The following is a 23,700-nucleotide window of genomic DNA, read 5'->3' as shown; positions in this document are numbered from 1 at the left end:
TTGTAAGTCAGCATCGAGCACGAACACAAATACCTTTTTGGTTAATGGCTACTCGGTCTGCTTTGTGCAAGAGAGGACAGAGAAATCAGTTTTTCCATACCTCTGCCACAGGCATTGTTCTTTTATGTTAATTTTCACAATCTGATCATACGTACGTACACTCACCATGTGTCTGGACTCCATAAAACTCGATTGAGTTTAAAATTAGCTTGAATATGACCAATTCTATCCTCTTTTGAACAAAAGCCTCACAAACGATGTTTTATTTTCGCAAATTATCCACCTGTTTGATCAATACTGCTCAAAGCAATAAAACATATTGGGTTGAAATTGACGATTGTTGAGCTCTCACACTGACTTGGGGTTTGAATTCACCAGTCTACTATTTCGTCGTATTAGCATAAACCAGTCAATAAAAGCAGCGTTTTTACAAAGGACTGTTAAGCTGCCAGACAGTCGGATTTAGCTTGTACGTCTCAGTGTGGTAACGGGTAATTTTTGCTTTGTAGAATAATGTTTCATAGCTCTTCTCCAACAATGGAACGTATTGGTTTATGGGGTAGGCTTTCCATAGCATATTAGCCCCTGAAGGGTGTATCGTGTAGTAAATGTAGTACCACAGGCACCTACAAAGACTCTTTTGGTGATAGAGCTATTGGGATTTATGCGAAATCCTCCCTGTGATATAGCTCAAGCTGTTTTAAAAGGTGTTGAAACTCAGGGAAGGTTTATTATTTTCATATCTTAGCGTCATACGACATAAAAGCAGCACACTGACTGTATGCTACGGCTGGGACCACCGTAGGAGAAAATTGCCTATGGTACACACACGGGTCGTTCATCTCACCGAGTGAATTATCCACAGTGTTAGCATAACACTTTGATTTTATTTGAGTTTGATAGCACAACTTTGAACATGTTTATTGCTTTTTATGCTAGACTTTCGGAGGCTCCGTGTAGCAATAAAACGAAACACGTTTCAATGTCAGGGACATTAAACATAGAAATATAAATCACGGCGTGTATTCAGGATAGGAATGTCAGGTTCACAGCATAAAGACATAACACTTTAACTCCATAAAATCGTGCAGTATATGAAGTTTGACCGATAATTGTGCAAACTTGGCATAGAGATACCCCACATATTTAATCCTGTTGAAATTGACTTCAAATGAACCAGTGTATTAATACTATTCTGAAGTGCTGGGGGTTAAAACATTCAATAAATGTCTTTATTACAAACGGGTTTATTTGACCTCCACCTTGATATTTTCTTCTTTCAGACGAATGTTCCCACCGTTCAAGGTGAAGGTCTCAGGGTTAGACAAAAAGGCAAAGTACATATTGCTAATGGACACTGTTGCCGTCGACGACTGCCGCTACAAATTCCACAACAGCAAATGGATGGTGGCCGGGAAAGCTGACCCCGAGATGCCCAAGAGGATGTACATCCACCCCGACTCCCCCAGCACCGGGGAACAGTGGATGCAGAAGGTCGTCTCCTTCCACAAGCTGAAGCTCACAAACAACATTTCCGATAAACACGGATTTGTGAGTACCGTACTTCATACTTTATACTATAGTTAGTTTAGATCGTTAACGGCGCACTAAATGGACATTTAGTCGCAGAAATAAAATAAATTTATCTTATCTAAAAATATATATCTGCAAATTAAAAAGAATCAAATCCAAATGGAGCCCAGAAAATATATCTAATCTAGCCTTGCCAAATCGGTCTAAACTTGAGTTGGGCTCCTTTTTAAAAAAAAAGTTCTCTAGGATCTGGGAGACTAACGGTGCACGTATGGTCCAGTGTTAGTCGCTGCAATTCACTGTACAGAGTTGCTTCCCCTGCCGTGTCAGGATCCACTGTACGGTGGTTACAATCCCAGATTTCCACCGATAATGATGAATGGTTTGTCAGCACCATACCCATCCCGGTGACCTTCAGTAAAACCGTTAGCGTTGAAAACCTGCCTTACCTCTTACATTAAGTGGACATGCAGTGAGATAGCTGTAGCACAGTTCAAAGTTGTGTTGATCTAAGCAATACATCATTTGTTTATAGGCAAGAGTTATCCATTTCGTGGCTCGGACTGGGGCGGGACAGAGGACCACATACCATGACTCATGCAATGCATTTTTGTACAAAGCATAATGACATCCGAAAATGGAATTTGAAAGTATTCCCTGCGATACATGAAGACAGACCCTTGATTATTGGGTAGTGGAAATGTTGCTTTCTCGCAAGCAACAGCCTTCGAAATTTGCAAGGCTGTGATTCACCAAAATAAGCATGATAGTTCACGTCATTGGCATATCTGTTAATTATACCACCTCCCCATTGGTCTGACGGACAGAGCATCTGCCCGGACAACAACAGATCGCTATTTCGATCCCGTGGTCTCATCATACCAAACGACGTTAAAAGATGGTACTTGTTCTTACCCTGCCTGGTACTCGGCATTGAGATGATAAAACACACACTGGTCGGCTTGGAGTCAGTATGATGTGTCTGAGTGAGGTGTAATGTGTCAAGATTTCAACTGCGGCGTGGTATCTCAGTTGGGTAGTACTACTATACAAAACGGCATCAGTCCGTACTAGTACAAGCAGACACACAAACATGCATGCAAGTGTAAGTGAAGTAGAATTGAACGCGACGTTAAACCCCATTTCTCCTTATTTCCACATCTTTACCTGTCAAGTAAAATAGGAAAGACCATCCACAATGTGAATGGAGTCTAAAGTTCGCTACGAACGAATCACTGACAGACAGTTGTCAGATTCAGATTCAGATCCATTTATTTACACCAAACCACCCACGGTGTCGACACAGGTCCCTGGTAGAAACCTACCCTCCGATAGCTCAATCATGTCTACTAGCAAAACCAGATATAGTTGTAATTGAAACAATAAGCCAAAAAAATATTTCTCTTGAAAACTCAATGCAACAATGTAGATTCTTTTTTCCCCAGGCTAAATGAAGCATAATTATGTTTTCAAGTATTTTCGGGGGCAATTTACCTAGGAGTTAAACCATGTAGCATGGTCAATGCGACTGGGAACATCAGAGGTGAGCTCCACAACATTTACCACCTCGGGTCTTAGCTGTGACTTGGCTGATTGCGAATCAACGTTCTCCGATGGCGTGAATAGTTGCTCACAATGTAGATCATTCATTTGTCCGGCCCCGACGCGTTATTTACAGGCAGCCGTGGTGCAGCTGTAATATTGCTGACTGCAGTGTTAATCACCAAACACACGAACACTTATTTCTTGTTTATATCAAACAAGGTCGATTTATGACTTACTGCTCCTGACTTCATTGCGGATCGCGGTGACATAATAATGTTTTATGTATATATCTAATACATATACATATGTACACACAACTCCCTCATGAAAAGGGTTGTCCAGTTTTCACACGTTCAAAGCTCCTGGGTGTAATATCCAAACAGGTACACACTATACATTATTCATCAACCTTTTGTAATTTCTAGAGACATTTTCAAATAAAGACACCGGTCTTTGTCTTTACCGCCGTTTGACTCTCGACGTAAGATGAGCCTTTTATACTCGGTTGATAATGGGTGGTAAATCGAACTTAGCGTACTCATCAACTCGCATCCTCGAAGACGTTCGATAATGACCACGCCCACCATTTTGAAACCAAATTACTCCTCGCACCGAGCTAGACAATGACTATATACGTCCTTCTATGTCAATGTAAGGTAATTAGTCACTTGTAAATAACGTCGGCCCCACACAGTGTGAAATATTTATAAAATCAACGCAAGCGTGAACTTCCGTCTTATAATGTATTTACAATTTCAACAAATGGTGGAATATGGCTGAATGAAATGAACAGGTCTCGCGATATCTCGTTCCTCTCGAACGAGATCATGGCCGAGCGAATTCTGGGGGACTTATTGATTGTGTCATTATGGAGGTGAATAGTGGATCCATTAGGATTGGGTGGGCGGTTTCATATCTAGTCTTCAGAGCTGTGATTGATGGAGTGCATGTTATCAAATTGGTACCCACTTTGGGTGTATATGTGTGCATCTCCACTATAATCCTAATAAGGACATTCCTTATTTCATCAATGATAACTATACTGCCAGAATGTCACACATTGCTACAGATTCATATTTCGATTTTGTGATCAACTAATTTACACAATTGAAATGTTTTTGGAGCCGGCAAAGTTTCGCCACGGTACTCCTGTAGACTTTAAAAAACCACACTTGTATCAGAGTACTTTTAAGATAGAAACTGCTGCACACGCGCCCTTGAAATATGTATGAACTTAGTTTGTACTAAACTAAACCAAATATTACAAAGAAACATTCATCCAAATTGCGCTTCTTGTTTTTCAGTGGAAATGTCTATGACCTTAACAGAAAATACCCCGAAACAATTTGTTAAAAAAATCAAATCTGAAACGTATACATAATGCTAAAACTTAATTTAAAATGGGTAAATAATCCAAATTTCATTGAAATAAAACCTCCGAGATATGAAAAAATACTCTTTTCCAGTATGTCTATATTTGGCACTGTGCCAGTGTTGCTCGACTGGCGGCTTCTTGTACACTTAACTTTCATCCAACGAGTCGCCAAGAGTCTGCATAGGAGAAGTGGTTTTGACGGAAGTAAGTAATCGTGTTTGAAAGATAGACAGTTAAGGCTGTGTATCTTTGCTGTCCTCAAAGGACGAGGTCTGCATGAGTGATAGGCGGTATTACGACAGCGAGGAGGCGAGAGGGGGACCGCACGTACTGTGGCGTTCCAGGGAGGGATACCGTGTCGGGAGCTCACACCGTGAAATTTGCCCGTATGTCAACGTAACATGGGGCTGATTCATATGGAGAACTGGTATCGTTGCCATGTATAGAACTATAACGAGATAGGATGTATTTGGCAATACGACGCAATTTAGTATGAATTATAAATGAGGAAAGATATTGTATGGCTCAATAGAAAATATACAGGTTAGTTTCAAATTGCGTTTAAATCAATAGCATCATGTTCCTGTTGGGTCCAGTGCCATATAAAAAAACCGTACGAAACCAATAATAATTAGTCGATAAATATATACTATTCCTTACCAAATTGTCAATGAAAACAGAAACAGAAATCATTTTGAGAGGTTTCACATAACCTTTAACCTATCGATATTCGCGCCAGCAAGATTAATTTGTCGATGAATATGCTCTATTCCCTACGAACCGTTATTTTGTCATATCGATATGACAGGATCTGAAGATTAGAGGATTAGTCACGGAAAGGTAGATTTGGATTATCGTCATTAAACAGATTCAGCTTTGAAGGAGACATGAGTGGACTTGAGAGGGTACAATATGAATTGCAAGCAGGAATATTGTTTACTAGTATTTATAAATATATAAATAATATATGTTATAATATATAAATAAAAGCGACAAAACATTTCACATAGTTCGTTAAAGATCGCAAAGTGAATTAATGTAAATAAATCATATCGCTCCAATCAGTATGGTTAAGCATAGATATTTAATGAATGAATATATATATGAATGAATCAATAAATAAGTGGCATTTACGGGTTACTTTGAAATGATTCAATCTGTATTGTATTTTGAACCTTAACATTTGGCGTATTCACAGCACGTCAGGCATTACTTTGTACTATGGTGGACGTTCATATGTGAAACATCTTTAAATAAATAGGGGAATATGCGATGTTACTGACATGAACTCAGCGCATTAATTTCAAATCCGAATGTAGGAATTGTTAAGGCTGTTGAAATGTTTAGTTATAGTTTCAAGAGAAACGAATTGGATACAGTCTTACCCTAACGTCTAATATGTTAGAAATAGCATAATTTTAATGACTAAAAACTATATAATACATCTTATCGTCAGTAACAATTCTTATGAATACACGCATTCATCTGGAGAATGCGTCAGTGAAAGCATGCACCATGTCTCTATATATGGCATATCAACATGAAATGAATACCTGTCCTCTGGGGATGCACAACAGCATCAAGGGCACCCGTGCAGTTGAATAGCGCTGTCATCAGATTCAAATGATTCAAATACAGTCCTGGGCAAAAGAAACATTCATGTTTGATGGTGGCTAAAACTGAAATACCCAAATGGCTATTCGACGGTGATGTATTTGATAGGGGGGTCATAGTTGTGCTTTGGGCCTTACGTTTCCAGTTTTCAAGAGTATACTTTCTTTAACCGGTAGCTTGGTTCTTACGCATGGGTGTAAGTAGAACCATTAATGCTATCACTGTAAACATCCTTACATATTGTTGATGAAAGAAATCTTAAATGAATTAAGTCAAATAAAGTCCATTTTACCCATAAAATCTTAGAATAGGTCTTCAGCAACCCATGCTTGTCACAAGAGGCGACTACGGGGTCGGTTAGGTTCGCTAGCTTGGTTGATGCATGTCATCGTATCCCATTTGCATGGATCGATGCTCATGACACCAATCACTGGATTGTCTGGTCCAGACTCGATTATTTGCAAGCTGTCGTCATACAGCTGGAATATTGCTCAGTGTGGCGTTAAACAACAACAAACAAACATAAACAATCACGAGTTTTTGTGCTTCATTGTATGATGTATGGACTCCCCTTCTTATCCTGCCTCAACAAGAGAGTCTCACTTTTCCTTCCTACGAAGTACGGAGAAGTTAAGTTGACGTGCCTGAAAGCTTACCTGTTGCTATCTGATAACAGGGGTTACGAATTTGTTACAATATTGCATGCTATGTGTGAAATGAACACGTTTGGAAATATATGCTGGGAATCGGCGTGTGTATCTGTTTGCCGGAGTAGCAATCAGCATTACTTAACTTCAAGCGGTTATCCTAAATCTCTAACTATTTGCGTTTTCGTCTGTACTTAAGCGATCCCTAGCCTTCTGTGTGGCTGATTCCTCTCGTGCTCACTTTTCGTTTTTGCTATCAGATTCTGATAAACAGCGACACTCCTTATCGCCTACCACACGATGTCCGTAGTTTCGTTCCGTATCCAGATTCCTACGGCAGATGAAGGTTTTAGTAATACCCGCTGTCACAGGACTTCACGCTATTCATGTGTTAGAATTTCATGGAGCGAACTGCGCGTTGGGAGATTTAGCGCGCACTAGAATACACTAGGTATCGGTTGATAGATCTCACTGTCAGAACTAGCAGTCTTTTCCGTCTGGAAACCCATCGCCGATTCCAAAACGATAAGTTTGGCGGTTTGAAATGGCGACAGAAAATGGCCGCCACGCCACCTTCAAGTTAAATACGGACCCACGTGAGCGTGCTAATTGGCGCCAAATTTCTTAATCTTCGGTGCAACTCCATCGTGCCACTATGAAATTAACATAGTCAGTGCTGGCGCCATTGAAAGAGAGAAGTTCACCTCTTAAGGTGCTATCTTCTCTCAGCATCTCTAGACGAATCGCAAGATATGCCCTCAAATGCGTTCTTACTTCTTCATGCTCTCGCCTGTGTCTTTATTGTCGACAATAATTAGAGCTATTGATAGAATGGCGACAACTCGTGTGGTGAACTTGCAGTCGCAGACGCCCAAGTTAAATAAGTGTACCCGTCTTTTGAGAACAAACTGAGTGACTTGTATTCGAGGGTTTGGCGCACGTGTTTGGTGGACAGATGAACAAGTTTGGTCGCTGTAATTAATATATGATTGTATGCGATGTCTTGCGATGGACGTTTCCAATTAGTCACTTTGACCAGTGGTCAGAGAAGATGAACATGTCGCTTTTGGTCCCTTAAAAATATATTTTAGTGCCCTTTGAGTTCATTTCTTTCTGCATTCTTATAACACTGTACAAGGCGCGAGACAGGATTAATTCCATCTATTTTATTTGGTAAAATCTTTGAAAAATTATTAGTCTGTTTCTTCATTTCACAATCGTTTTATTTGTTTTGTAGCTTCTGTGGGTCAGTTTCTAGCCTTAAGTTTGTGTTGCGATCTAGGTACTCATTAATAACACTGAACTAGACATTAACATACTTGTGAATAGGGATATAAGGATTGTGAGAATATAATATATTTCACGTGTACTGTTTTCCTTTCTCGCGTTGAATGAAGTACGTGAATGTCATCAAACATCTGAGTATGTCCTTTCTGTTGCTTCCTGTCAAGCATCACTGAGTATTTGTTAAGCCAATATTAATCGACACATGTTTTTAAATTAAGTTGTTATTTTATGATTATTAATTACACCGACAATTAAGTTACAATTGTGATCATTACAAACTTTTCAAAGTTAAAGAAACTCGTAATCGTTCACACCATATAAACGCCAATCGTTCAGTAGATTCGACACTTTGAAATTAATTTAATCTTTATTATTGACCACGCAACCATACAAATTGATTACAATGGATGCAATTTATGCTCCATTCGTTAGTTAGGTATTTGTCAGTTCGGCTTGTTGAGGTGAGACAACATCTGCCGTAGTTTCGAACAAGCGACCATGCCACCCGTCAAAATGTTGACCTTAACAAATCAGCAATCACGTAGCCGTTTATTATGCAAATTAGGTGGACAAGACCTTATTAGTCCCTAATCGCCTATCAGCCGTTTTCGCTGGCAACTGTCATCATCTGTTTGCCCGTCTGTCCAAACGAGCAGAAAGCCAACTGATATGCAAGGGGGGTAATTGCAAGGGCTTCGCGGAGTTTTTACGCTTATGTGGCGAATTATTACGTGAGTGGACGGCTAGATTTACGATTGCAGCGATAGCATCGTCAAGCGCTAACTTGGCACTCATGAATCGACAACCGTGCTGAAAATATCGCTACGGAAATCCTCATTCGCGAAATTGCTGATGTCGCGATGGTTTTACATTAGAATATGTAGATGATGGATTGATAGGCTATCTCGCCGACCAGGGCCGCTCTGTATGAGGTTTTAAGTAACTTGGAGTTCATTTGTGGCTGGGGTATTGCTTTATGTTGCCAACGTCATGTGCGAAGGTTTACGCAACGTCGCAACTATCGCAGCTGCGCCGTAAACTGCTGTATGTCAGGATAAGGCACTGTTCTTGTGTCTGAGCTGATGAATGAAGAGTTTGACGCAATCTGTGCTGTAAAGTAAGGCTCGTTATCATCAGCACTTAGTATTGAAACACAGCCATTCGTTTGTGTTTAAGAATAAATAGATATGTCACCTCGTGCATTACGATCTCAACCCTACTTAAAAGTGGTTTGCGTTGTTCTGGAAGGAGTGAAAGGGGTGTTGATGTCCCGAAACATAGATTTACACCGCTATCACTGTAACTTGCCATCTGATCTCCGTTATGTCGGTACGGCCATCGGGACAACCGTATCAGGATTTTCTAGATGTATATGGTCCGGGGTCATCTTTGAAAGCCACCTATTTAAAGCTCAGAATGCCTTGAGTTTCCCTTTTGAACCTTTCCCTTCATGGTGACGAGAATGCATTGTCCTGGATATTTTGCTTGGCGGACGAAAAAATGGATTTATCAAACTGAATATGTGCCCCGAATAAAGTGCTCACAACTGCATCATATTTGGCGTAAAGGATCAGCTCAACGTCATATTGGGTGTAAAGGAGCAGCTCAACGTCATATTGGGTTAAAGGATCAGCTCAACGTCATATTGGGCGTAAAGGAGCAGCTCAACGTCATATTGGGTGTAAGGTATCAACTAAGCGTCATGTTTGGTGTAAAGCTCAGCTCAACGTCATATTGGATGTAAAGGAGCAGCTCAACGTCATATTGGGTGTAAAGCTCAGCTCAACGTCATATGGGGTGTAAAGGAGCAGCTCAACGTCATATTGGCTGTAAAGGAGCAGCTCAACGTCATATTGGGTGTAAAGCTCAGCTCAACGTCATATGGGGTGTAAAGGAGCAGCTCAACGTCGTATTGGGTGTAAAGGAGCAGCTCAACGTCGTATTGGGTGTAAAGGAGCAGCTCAACGTCATATTGGGCGTAAGGGAACAGCTCAACGTCATATTGGGTGTAAGGGATCAGCTCAACGTCATATTGGGTGTAAACTCTCAGCGCCAGAGTTGGTGTAAAGGCTAAGCAAAGCGCTATATTGGGAATAAAGGCTCAGAGTTTCCGACGGAACGAATTCGCAGATATTTACTTTTTGAAGAATTTGATATTTTGTTATGCTCCTTGTTCTATTTACAATTGAAGCTGCCCCAGTCTCCGCTGTATAGCAATGTAATTTGACGTCTTGAAGAATTCACGATGGTAGACTGTACAGCCGTTTACTTCCATTAAAATATCGATCACATTCCTTAATGCTAGCCAGGTTTTTATTCTGTGGTTTTGCTCATTTCAGACAGGGCTGGACTACTTTCAAACGATCCTAAACTCCATGCACAAGTATCAGCCACGGTTTCATCTAGTCCGAGCCAACGACATACTCAAACTCCCATACAGCGCCTTTCGAACCTACGTGTTCAAGGAAACGGAGTTCATAGCCGTAACAGCATATCAAAACGAAAAGGTAATACCATCAGTGCATATCATGTATACTTGTCATCATGCATGATTGCAACACTGGAACATGCACACTTCTGGAGAATATGTTAATATATATTGTAGTATTAATCCAATCGTGTTGGATCCTCGTTATGTCTCATTATTTTATACTGTCCCATGTGTGGCCAGTGATTCCATCCTCGATGGTCTGGGGTGTATTTTCAAACACCATACCGCTACCTACCTCACTACCATCCAACCCTCGAATTGGACTCCCTTTAGTCGGTTTTTGTATTGTTGTGTTGGAGTTAGGGATCGGTCCAGTAGTAGTATTAGTAGTAGTATTAATAGTAGTAGTAGTAGTAGAAGTAGTAGTAGTAGTAGTTGTAGTAGTACAAGTAGTATCGGTAGTAGCACCAGCAGTAGTAGTATCATCAGTGGTGGTAAGAGTAGTAGAAGTAGTAGTAGTAGTAGTAGTAGCATCGTTGGTGGTAGTGGTGGTTGTAGTAGCAATGGTAGTAGTAGGAGTAGTAGTAGCCTCATTGGTGGCAGATTTGGTTGTAGTAGCAATGGTAGTAGTAGTAGTAGTAGCATAATTGGTGGTACTGGTGGTTGTAATAGCGATAGTAGTAGTAGTAGTGATGGTGTGGTGGTGGTAGTAGTGGTGGTGGTAGTAGTAGTTGTAATAGTAGCGAGTAATTGTTGTATCAGTTAATGACATCTCAGTACAAATCGTACATGGTGTTTTAGTAACCGTAGTAGAAGACGTACGAGTAGAAGTTAATATATCTGTAGATGAAGTCGTGCAGGGAAAGGGTGGTGATCATGGTACCGATATCAGTGGTCGTTACAGCGCTTGAAGAAAACAACACGATAAATAAATGAAAGGAACCCTGGATGTAACGTTCCTTGTCATGTGAACAACTGCCTTCATTACACTGCTTCAGTTACACCTTCATTCTTCAGCCTTTCTCACTGTCCGACTTCGCTTAGTCCAAAGTTGATTTATGATCTTCTGTGTATCTAATTTCTATTGATTAACGTGACTGTAGCGTTGTACAGTTTGGATAATTAACCTCTGTCTAGAAAGAAGCGGATCCTTACTTTATTGATATTGGGATTGAAATAATCAATTATTGCAGTTGACATCACTCATACGTTACTTGTCAAATAAAGATTGCACGTAAACATGAACACGCATAGGGGTTGTTAATAAGAGAAATCTCACCTCTGATGCAAATCATGCTTATTTCGCCTTGATATGCAATTTATCACCTGTGATTCTCATCATCATGGGAACGACGATGTCTTGTTACAGGTGTATCTGGCATCACCCCTTGTCTATTGATCATCAATGCAAAGAAAAATGCAATTGACTATGTCATCATTGTAAATGAACATGTAATTAACGGTATCTTCAGTGCAATCAATCAGATATTTGAAAACCCACTACGAACATTTCATTGTCGCAAAGCCCAAGGCGATTACACTGAAATTGTTTATTCTTAAATGATCGGAAATGAACGAAGTTATCCGAAGGGAAGCGCCACCTGTTGTCGAGTTTGGATTAAATTAGACAGGGGTAATCAACGGCGTTAAAGTATCCTATTTATGTTTTGTTTTCGAACGTGAATACTGTTGTCAGTCTCAAACGACGAGCTTGTATCGTTGATCAACTCGGATGTGCACCAGATGGCTTCGCAGTCAAACATATTTCAACTTGTCATCATTAGGCGAAAGTTTTATAATAATGCGGAGTCTTCAGAGCGTGATTCCTGTCTCATCCTTTATATTTACCCATTAGGGGAAACGTTAAACGCGGGTTGATTTAGCGCAAATACATTTTCTAACGACCGAGTACCCTAAACCTACGCGGTAATTACGTCCCGATATTGTTGAATTACCCCAACTCAACAATATTTGGCAATAAAACCGTGTCAAAGCGCTACGCCTCGCCTGGTATATTTGGGATACTGAAGCCAAGAAGACAATAAAAGCCATAATTTTCGAAAATCTTTCTACGCAACACCCATAATGCAACAGTAGGTGCGAACCAATTATATAATGGTGTTATTGAGAAAAACAAATTAAGGTGTTAAATTCTCTACTCGCCTGCCCCTTTATTCAACATGACAGCCTTTTAACTAAAAAAACACTAAATCATAATTTCTTCCAAATTTCCAGTTTATAAATATCCCCATAAAACTATTCATATTCGAGCGATTACCCAGGTTCAAATGGAAAAGCCATTTATATACATAACTTTAGACTTCAACAAATCGCATAATGCTCCCATGTACTTAACAGCCCTCCGTACACTTTACCCTTTCGCCAAACAAATCTATGGAAGCCTTGACCCGTAAATATTCGGAGAATGTTATCACTCGTCAAGATGGTTCCTACTATAAGGGCTGTTAATCCTGTTCTCGTTTTATTGACACGCCGTCTTTCTATGAAAGGATAGCATCATTTAAGCTCTGATTATTATGCTGCACTCTGATGACACATGAGTGACTTACTGACACATGGTGGAGCCGGGAGACTCCCTAATAAGGAGAAATGGGGTTCCACCTCACTGCACATGTCACAACATAGTGAAAAGAAGTCAGATATTTATATCGTATGCTTAGGGTTGATAAGATGATTCTCCTGAACTACCGTGATACTGAGGGGTGATAAAATCGAAATCATGTTTGTTTGACGTAACGTGTACATGAAGAAATGAAATTACATATACAAGCCAGTGACTCCTGATACTAAATCTAATTGTGGATATGGTACTCCTAATGTAACACCTCATTTAAATAAAATTATACTGTACATTTGGAGTATATTGAAACGGGATAACAGTTTGGATGTAACTCAAAGTTAGGCCACGTTTTCCTGACACCAGTTATCATGTGCCATGGACTAAACTCATATATACTGTACACTGGACAGTATGTGAGCGAATCTCTGGATCATTATATATTTTTTAAATGAATGGTCATCAAAAAGTTTTTACAAACTTAAATAAATAATCACATTATTTTACAGATAACACAGCTGAAGATCGACCATAATCCGTTCGCTAAAGGCTTTCGAGACACAGGAGGAGGAAAAAGAGAGAAAAAGTAAGAAAAGAAATGGACATAGCATGTCTCCCTGTCGTGACCCTGTCAATCAAAAATCTTCTTCTGTCAATTTCACTTGTGGATCTTTGTGGTTTGGTATTAGCGGTAATTTTCTTGCAAAGGCGATCATTCAGTTTAAACGTTCATCGTATGAATTGGCTCTGATTTAGTTCATGGCTGTAGTCTAATTTGATTTTACGATCGGTCCGCAGTTCTCGCGTGTGTCACCTTACGCATTAGAGGGGGATAATTTAAACACAAGTTCTAAAATTTAGCTAGTCCGTAACCCTAATAATATTTCCCAATTTCTATCGTTGGTGAATGGTTGGAGATGCGTAATTGTCAACAACGTCTAGTGTTCGTGTTAGGGGGGTTATATTTGCGCAAATGAACGCCATTCATTGCTAACAGGCTGGGCACGAGGCCCGGAAAAGGCGTAATGAATTGCGAGCTATCTTCTTACAACGTGTCAGGACCATAAGACGATTACTAAAGAAACTCAAGGATCAATTGCTGGCCGTTACCAAAACGATCCGAGCTTTAAAACAATTATCTAAATTGAGAATGGCCGTGCAAACCGCATCTTTAGTAGTATAACCTTCACGGGAAAGCAGACAATTCAACACCAGTAGGTTTCAAATGAAGTTGATAGCTGAAAGCCGCGACCTGTCTAAACAATTTTATAAGGTTATCATTTTCTGTAGGATGATTGCACCCCTCCTGGGCTCTAACAATGATCTGACCCCCGTCCGGAAATACCCCTATACTGTTGGAGTGGGGAGCTATTTGGTTAGGAGGATGTAATTCTGTTGGCTTTACAAAACCTGTTTTGTTCCGTGGTAGGATAATAAGATTCGTGGTTACACTGAAACGAAGATCTTTCCGATTGCACTTTATTAAATTTGCAATCAGGCCTATTGTCCACGACCTCGGATAGGAGGCAAATTCCTTTAGCGTCATCTTTGACTGCTCTGTTTTGACTGAATATACTATTGTTAAGCCTATGACTTCTGTACCATTCGTGTATGACTAAATACATAAGCGTGTTATTGGAAATTAAATTAAATATTTACAGGTTCAAATTAAAGCGTTTCAAGTGAAATATTGATATTGCTGCATAGGATTGGTTCGTTCTTTATATATATATTGTGTCAATTTGTTGATATTGGATGTTTGTCCCCATTACCCCCAAGTAAGTAATACTACACTATCGAGCCAATACGTCAGTTTCCCATTAGCTGAAGACAATTATTTCACACCAACAATTCCTACCCCATCATAGCATCATACCAACAGCAAACTATAACAAGGCAACCAACCGTAGGACCAATTACTAAATTTACCAATACCTCATACCACCAACCATCAGCACCACCCAGCTTTAACCCACCGAGCTTCCATCACATAAAAGGCGACGGAGGAAGCCTGGTGGTTGAGGCGTTCACTTCTCAGGCCGAAGTTCCGGGGTTTGATTGCACACACGATACAATGAGTGAAGCTCATTTCTAGTGTCCCCCTCCGTCATATTGTTAGAATGTTACTAAAAACGAGGAAAAACAATACTCGCTCACTCACTCACTCAATTAACACACATATCACTGCCAAACCTTTACCCACAAGATCACCAAGCTACAAATCGTTAGTTCAACTCGCCACACAACCAACACTTAGGATACCACCAGCTCATAACTTCTCCATTCAACAATTCTACCAACCGATGAACCTAACACACCGCCATTCTCCAGCGATTATGTATTTCTTCAATTGTTCCTTGATATAATGTTATTTGACACGTTGGTTTACAGTTTTTCTATTTCTAGAAGATTGCTCCTGGGAAGCTCACAAAGCACCTCCGGCGTGCACTGCGAGCAGAAACCGGAAGTAAGTCACAATGGCAGTGATGACGAAGAAGCCGAAAACGAGGTTATCGTTGTCGTGGAGACTGACGATATGTCAGCGCCCGTAATAGCAACAGAAGGCCGTGTGTCACCGGAAACGTTACCAGGTACTACTGACGTTATGTCTGAAGTTAACGTCGTTGGCGTTGTTGTGCTCGTTGACTTTTTATGGATAGAGTAACGTGCTTTTGTCTCCTTTTAAATGTGCCAATGCTGGGGGCAGCTTCAGAAACAACAGGGACCAATAATGGGCAAAAATGCGCATTCATTCATATAATTTTTACAGCTATTTGTGCCAAATGGAATCTGTTACGGGAGATAACCAAGACTAGTTATCCTCTGGCATTGACATTACATGTCTTGCAATTGTGTTTTTGTTTAATCGTTTTTGTTTGCCTCACCGTCAAATGTCGTTCCGTGTTTCAGAGTCCAAAACTTCCGAGTCGGCAGACTTCAAGAATTCCGTTTCCGTTGATGTTCCACCGGACCCAAACAAAGATCATTCTGAAGTTCAAGGTGAAGTTCAATGTGAAGTTCAAGGTGAAAGTCAAGTTGAAGATCAGGGTCATGATAGTGAAACATCAGCCGTTAATGTCACCGATGACAAGGCCAAATGTACAGATGACGAAGGCGAGGAAGAGATTGATGTCAGTGACGATAGAGATTCCGCTCAGTACCACAATGTCTCACATTCAGAGGATGACGCATCGTCCAACCACGACCATTTACGCACGGAACCTGTGACCGACGACGAAGGTCGAGATGAAGCCAAGGACGAACTAAGTTCAAGGCCGGATTACCGAACATCTGACACTGAAAAGCGTTCAGATGGTGAGAGATCAGACTCGGACAGTGAACATGTGAAAGAAATGGTTGTTGAACGTGAGAAGTCCTTCTTCAAAGAGCACACTAGTCCCCCGAACGTGACAGTGATTCAGCCATCTGTGTCTCACCCAATGTTCCCTTATCTCTGCCCATCGGGTTACCCCTCATCCACATCGGGCCTGCATTACCCAATCAACCCTGTGCTATTCAACACATCATCCTTATCCCACGGGTCTCTTCCGGTATCCCTTCTCCATCACTCGGGTCACAACATGTCCCCAATTCCAACCTCCCATCTCCATGGCCCGGGGATGGGGTCGTCTAACCACTTGGGGGGTTCTCACGGCCTGCTCCAGAACTCCAACCTCCTCCCCCAAGGATACCCCTCCCTGGGCCTTCCCGGGACGTCGCTGTCCCACCTCGCAGGATCTCATCACCTCAGTTCTCTTTTCGCTTCTCGAAGCGCGGGCCACAGATTCAATCCCTACGCAATACCCCTGACAAAGACCACCATGGCCTCTGCAGGGTCCCCCATCACCTCACCTTGTGCTCCCCTGGGGGGTGGGGAACCATCTTCTCGGGGCATCACCCATTCAGTATCATCAATGTGTCAAAGTCCACCCTCAAGGAAAAGTCCACTCCAAAGCATAGCAGTGACTCACGCCAATCCTCACAGTGAACTGAAAAGCATAGAAAAAATGCTGAATGGTCTGGATAGAAGGCAGGCACATCGCGAATCGGACCTCCGGCTAGACAAATAGCGCAGCCTGCTCAGTACTTGTGACTTTTATTGACGGGTATGCCAGTGTAGAGAAACAGGAATTGTGAACATTTTATCTACAAATGAGATTGACCTTCTCAAATTCGAAATGGCCAAAAGTATGTATATGTGCACGTGAACTGATGACGTCATCATTATATGTGAAGTGAAATTGACACTGCCATGTGTAGTATTGTGCTGAATGTCGACATTCAATTTTGTCGAAATGACGTCATGTGGTTGTTGCTATGACACGGACGACACATAGTTTAAACTCTGTCCTTATTTCTTCAATCTAAAATTTGACATGAAAATCGTTTTTGCTGTTGTAGAACAATTTGTGATTGGGCAAATGTGCAAAAGACAAATCTGTGATGCTTGCGACTCGGTCATGACGGAAATGACCGGACACTGACGGAATTGGCCGAATTTATTCGACAGGTCGCTAATAAATGTTTTGATCTCTGTGTCCGAAAGTAGATTAGTTTAGAAGCAAACTACTGTTTCCAACAGCGGCAACTAAATCTGTTCAGTTGACATATTGTCATAAACAGACTTTGCCATAGTGTTAGTTAGAACCTTTGGCGTATTCTTTTTCAAATATAGTGCTGTGTAATTATGGTAACATTGGCACAAAGAGGGGATCATTAAAATGAAAGCAGGGCTTCTATAATCGCTCCATTAAATGTTCCGATCAACTTTTAGCCTTTTTTAAAAGGAATTATTGAGTACACGTTGGGTTCATCCTGTCTGTAACGCTATTAGCTATAATTAGTCAGTAACACTGCCAGAACAAATGCCCAATGACAGAAATAATCCCCTGTGTCTTCCTCAAAGACCAAGTAAGGCTTGTTATCCTTCCAATATTTTCCAGTGTTATCAAGGTTCCAGTTTGTCAATTGTTCTGGAAACCATATGACTTTATTTTTATTCCAAATGCCCGTTTACGAATATTCATTGTGATCTGATTTTGTATTTCCAAATTTAGAACTGGGAATACATTAGGGATAACTGCATTTATTATTTTGAATAGTTCAGTGTTTTCTCGTACTCTCAGTGTTCTCCAGATGTCCAAACGTGTCAATATAACGTCATTACACTATCCATAAATTGACACTCAGTATTTGGTTTGATAAAATCCATATTCCATTTAGTACTCGATGAATCCTATACCGCCCACTGGGCGGAAGGTGTATGTATGAAAGGCTACTATTTATTTGATATGTTATGTATGAACAAAGTGACTATCTCTCGTATCTGTGGGAGTCGTGTCATCAGTTCTCATCAGTTGACCACTTGACCAAGTCAGTTAAACGCACGTTCTGTCGCATAGAATGTTAGACCCATAGAACCAGACGTTGCAGCGATGGAAAGAAATTATAGGCATAACTAAGCATTACAGTCGATTGGAATCAGTACATGTCATTTAGTATAGTCTTGATATTGCTGTTTCCGTGATTCAGGTATATGCTTCTTTAAGTGTATGCTCCATTGAGGTATATGCTTCTTTAAGTGTATGCTCCATTTAGGTATATGCTTCTTTAAGTGTATGCTCCATTTAGGTATACACTTCTTTAAGTGTATGCTTCTTTAAGTGTATGCTCCATTTAGGTATATGCTTCTTTAAGTGTATGCTCCATTTAGGTATATGCTTCTTTAAGTGTATGCTCCATTCAGATATATGCTTCATTAGGTGTATGGCTATACCATTGGATCGATCCTGCAGTTTTAAAATGTTACTAGTATTTATTCCGAGGGACTTATTTAACAATTATGGACAAACGGACCTAACAATGCACATATTATCAGACATTATTTAAGTGGTCAACAATGATATTTATGACACGACCCCCAAGGCGGATAATGTTTTCAAAGATCTCCAATATCTATGATCCCGTAGTTATCAAAGCGACTCCTTCTTAAGTATGGCAACACCCTAAAATACAACGTCTTTTCAGATTATCCTGAATGTTTAATGAAGATGAGTAAATGGTATTAGATTTTTTTATGAACTGGCCGCCAAGGCAAACCAGCTGAACATTGTTAATTAACTAAGGGCTCTATTAACTAATTTGAAAAATATTTACAAAGAGGTGTGTGCTATCCTTAAGAAATTAAGGACGAGGTTAACCTGCCAAAGGGATCCGCAAAATGAACTCTATGTTGTAGTTCGACTGCAGAATGTGTGTAAATACCGTAATGAATGTAAAGTACATCTTGATTAAAGTCAAACGAACTGAGTAACCAAATACGATATTTTCTGTTTTTATTCAATATTTAACAGCTTTCTCGTCAAATCTCGCGTGATTGGGTGTCAGATATTTTGCTTCATAATCCTTCATTAGCTCTGGCCAGTAATTCATTGTTTTCCGACACCTGATCAATTTCACTCCCGTGGGATATTTTCCTATGAACTGTGTAAACACTTCCCGTGTACATTACACGTGGTGAAATTGATTAACCATGTCGATTGCAATTGAAGATTTGACATCGTCATTTGTCACCGGAATGACGATTTCGTTAGTTGGACATTGGCCTGAAGTGGAACATGGTTTTATGATTTAGAATATGGTCATGAGGGATAAGGTGAATAAACGACATAAATGAGAAATTTCCGTATTAATGTAACATTTTGACTTTGACTAATAACCGATGTCCCCGAAATTATGTGATGTATATTTCCACGCATATTGGGACATTTAGGGAGAAACAGTAAGGTAATTTAACAGATGGTCATTTGTAGACAGCAAGCTGAAAGATCGGAACTGATATTCATGACACGGAAGGCATGAAGCCAGTGCCATGTAAATCCTCTGAACGGCTATACGGCAAGGGCGTCAGTTTAGAGATTGTTCTGGTTACTTGCTGAAATGCATTGTATGTTACCGGCGTATTGAACCCGTACCTGTAACCAGTTTGAAAGGGTTGGCACTTATCTAACACTACCTGATCCACTTGTAGCGAGATTAAGCTAATGCATACTTCACAATAATACAGCTACGGATGGCAAAGGCATTTATGCAATTATCTCATTGAAGGACCTCGACATTTAATTTTCAAGTCTATTTAGGCGGAGCGAAGCGCTTATTATGCCGAATACGGCACGTACCTAAAATGCATGCGACTTCGGTATCGCAGAGCCAATATGTTTTACTCGGTATCGCCGGTCAAGGAAGTGTGATGAAGGGCAGAATACTCATATACATGTACATGTATTGGTACTTCATCCAAACCGGATCAGCCTCCGTAGCTTTATGATGTAGGCTATCGATTTATGTGATCAAAACGATGTTACACCCAACTCACTAACTCACTCACTCACACATCTTATCCTGTAGCTGTCCGTATGTTTCTGTTGGTATAGTACTTCAATGTGCGAGTACATGCCTGTAAGTTCGCGACCATCTCATGTGATCGCTCAACTGTGATATTGCTGTATTACTTTTCCAAGGAACTTGAGACCGTACTCCCTTGCAAGTAGGGACACATTGTCTGTTGCGTTTGTTTGTTTGTTTACTCTTTTACACCGCAACTCTACCCTTCTCACGTCGGCCTGGAAATAATCGAATCCTGGAGAGTGGTTGATATTATGAGGACCGATTCACGCCCTCGGTGGGTCTGTATTGACATGAATCAAACTTCGTGGGAAGCCAATTCGCTTGACCTAAGTACCCCTTTAACAGTTTTGCCAGTCTGGGGCTATGATGTTAGTCACTTGAAAAAACGAAAAACGAAAAACGGCCCGGAGTCGGTGACCTCTAACATTGTAGTCTCAACCGCGGACAAGGTATATCACATGAGTCTTTTCATACTCGTAATACTTCAGTATTAAAGTGGGGTATCCTAGTTAAAGCGTTCGCTCGAAGGACCTGGTTCGATTCCCAAGACTGGAATAATGTGCGAAACCCATTTCTGGTGTCCCCAGTCGAGATACTGCTGGAATATTGCTAAATGCGGCGTAAAGCAATACTCACTTACTCGTATAGTAAGTCTGCTCCTCGACCAGATGCATGTCTTTGGTCTAAAGTCGGAAAGGTGTAATTATCGCCTGAAATAAAATAGAGACAATGTTCCTATGTAAGTAGTGTAATGATTGATAGCGGGATCGATCTAGGCAATGGAGTTGACACAGCTGGAGGATAATGTTATTTGAATGACCTTTTTCAAAATTGCACGGTCTGTTAAATGTTCCAGCGCCTAGTTTCTCTTTCAAACATTGATTCAAATGAAAGGGAAAATGATATTTGTTCAGTTCTGGTCACTCCTTCAAACCTGTGATGGTCTGTCTGACATAACCATACATTATATTGTTTGATTGTTAAAGGGTTCAAGTATTTTCCACTTAAACGATGGATACCCACGTCATTTCTAGCATTAAACATCGCGTTCAGTATATATGTGATATAAATTGATTCAAAGCTCAAACTACATTTTTTAATTCAGCTTCTGTAGATATTCCCTAAAAAATCAGGGTTTTAAGAGATATAAACATTTTATGAAGATAATTCAAATGAAGGCATCTACCATTTTCACAAACCATCTCTATCAAATGTACATGACACAATCTGAAAGCTTTGGATGAACGCGCAGCTTAGATAACTAAGTGCACATGTTCTGACAAAAGTAAATAATTTTGTTGAAAGATATACAAGACTTGATTTAAAATGGACAAAAACTGATTTAAAAAAAAGCCAAACAATTTCATGTGGATGTCCGAATTTCCAAGCATAGTACCGAGTTCATCCCACATAAAATGCACGTTTTTCACGTATTGCAAAGCATGCGGCTCTCAGTCAGCTGATGATGTTAATTTCAAGCCAGCGGGCCTGTCTATCAATCTCGCTTCAGACCCGGCGTGGGGAATCGGGGAGTCGCAACAAATTCTCGCAGTAAACATTTACTCAACGTTCGGCGTCGAGCAAACGGCGACAGCATAGAAACCAGTCTATCTCACAGTCGGGCTCGCAATCTTTTCTTCTTGGGCAAATTTGTACAATTGAAATAGTTCATATTGGTTCATATGTGCTCGCTGACTAGTCCAGCTTGAGCGGAAGGGAGAATGCTGTGGTTTGCTGTGATTGAGTGACAGTTTTGAAGCTTGATGTACATTTCACGACGCTCATATCGCTAACACGTGATTCAGCATAATACGTTGGCTACAGAGAAACCTGGACGTGATATAGCCTGTATTCGACTGTTTGTGGCGATGAGCGCGTTGGATATGTAGTGTGCGCCTATGCGTGTGTTATAGTGACATAACGCAGATAATTCTAACAATGTCATTAATATTAAATATTATAAAGTACAGTATTAAGTAGGGCTTCTTTAAAGGGGTTGATAATACCGGCAAGTATTTGGTGTGTAAAACGCGTTATGCTCATTGCGGATAGGCATTGCGAACCATATGTATATACATTATTGAATAACTTTTTACACTGTTTGTCAATATACGTTTAATTTGCATTAAGTCGATGCTCATATACCCCAACCCTGTTTGTCGAGGCTTTGTTCAAATGGAAGTTAACACACAATTCGAACTTCATATTTCAATGCAAATATCAACCCTTACACTCTTTATAATTTAGACACAAAGGGTGTCTCCTTAGTCGACTTAACTCTGACATACATCACAGGCTCTCTGTAGTAGAGTTTTAAACACAAACTAAAAAAACTGAAAACAAGCCATTGTTGTATTCTTCACCATTATTTAGGGGGTTGAATTTCTTAAAAAATCAGTCATTTAACCAGTTCATCGAAAAACGATAAAAATTGGGCAATGTTCTGAAGATCTTTGTAAACACGAGTCATATTTGCTTTTCTCCCCATTATTGATATTAACACGTGTTTTTCCCTTCTTGAGGCGTTATAATATTTCTTGAATATTATTTTTCTAATATCATGTTTTTACAGGCGTTGAATATTATCTTGCTTTTAGCATAATTTCTACCCGGGCACGCTCCGTTCGCCCCTTTAAGCGCATAATCTAAACATAATTATGCAGATGTTCACGTTAGGCCGTCAATTACGTGTCAGACTGGCAGCTTGTCTATTTCAACAGTGCTCCATATCAACCGCCATTGCTGAAATGGATGCGGGTCACGTGATGCACTTAGGACCCGTATGTGCGCTCATTATTGCGCATCGACCGTATATCTTACGTGCTATTGGTCCCTTTATCAGTAGTCAATATTACTCATATTTCAAAATATAGGTTAGACCCCGAATAAATCTGTGAATAAGGCTACTTTTCTCATGCTGAACCCTCATGTCAATATCATTTTCATTTTAAACGTAAAAGAAATAGCATCAGATTAGCAACTCGACATATGACATAAATCAGCTACACTGCATGTACATTCATGAATTTAATCACACAGAATTACGCAACTATTTTTTCAGAAATAATCCAATCCACAGCAATCTAAACACATGTATAATGCACATTGATAGATACCACACCTCAGTGTGGCTCAAAATCAGCTAATGAAATATGCATGCATAATTTAACACTGAGGACATTGCAATTAACACACGCTTTTATAAATACATCTAAACCCAGAATAATAAGATGTATTGTAAGAATCAATTACAAAGGTAATGTTTATGTCGAATAAGTCAGTT

At 40.2% G+C, this 23,700-nt stretch overlaps 1 protein-coding gene across 4 annotated transcripts in view; it reads left to right on the top strand.

Annotated features, from left to right (window-relative positions):
• LOC139456376 (T-box transcription factor TBX2-B-like) overlaps positions 1 to 19,314 on the top strand; it is an 89,822-nt gene extending 70,508 nt beyond the window's left edge. For 2 of the 4 annotated variants that reach the window (XM_071238034.1, XM_071238033.1), the window contains 5 exons: positions 1,284 to 1,551; positions 10,341 to 10,508; positions 13,520 to 13,596; positions 15,402 to 15,601; positions 15,921 to 19,314. In XM_071238034.1, the coding sequence (XP_071094135.1) occupies positions 1,284 to 1,551; positions 10,341 to 10,508; positions 13,520 to 13,596; positions 15,402 to 15,601; positions 15,921 to 17,080 (1,873 nt within the window). In that variant the 3' untranslated portion in view covers positions 17,081 to 19,314. The remainder of the gene's footprint in view (positions 1 to 1,283; positions 1,552 to 10,340; positions 10,509 to 13,519; positions 13,597 to 15,401; positions 15,602 to 15,920) is intronic. The other 2 variants (XM_071238036.1, XM_071238035.1) reach the window with 2 other exon arrangements.
• The last annotated feature ends 4,386 nt before the right edge of the window (positions 19,315 to 23,700 follow it).

Source organism: Haliotis cracherodii, unplaced genomic scaffold (assembly GCF_022045235.1).
Source record: "Haliotis cracherodii isolate W230 unplaced genomic scaffold, xgHalCrac1.p SCAF_11, whole genome shotgun sequence".
Classification (NCBI taxonomy): domain Eukaryota; kingdom Metazoa; phylum Mollusca; class Gastropoda; order Lepetellida; family Haliotidae; genus Haliotis; species Haliotis cracherodii.
This window is presented reverse-complemented; position numbering and strand designations above follow the sequence as displayed.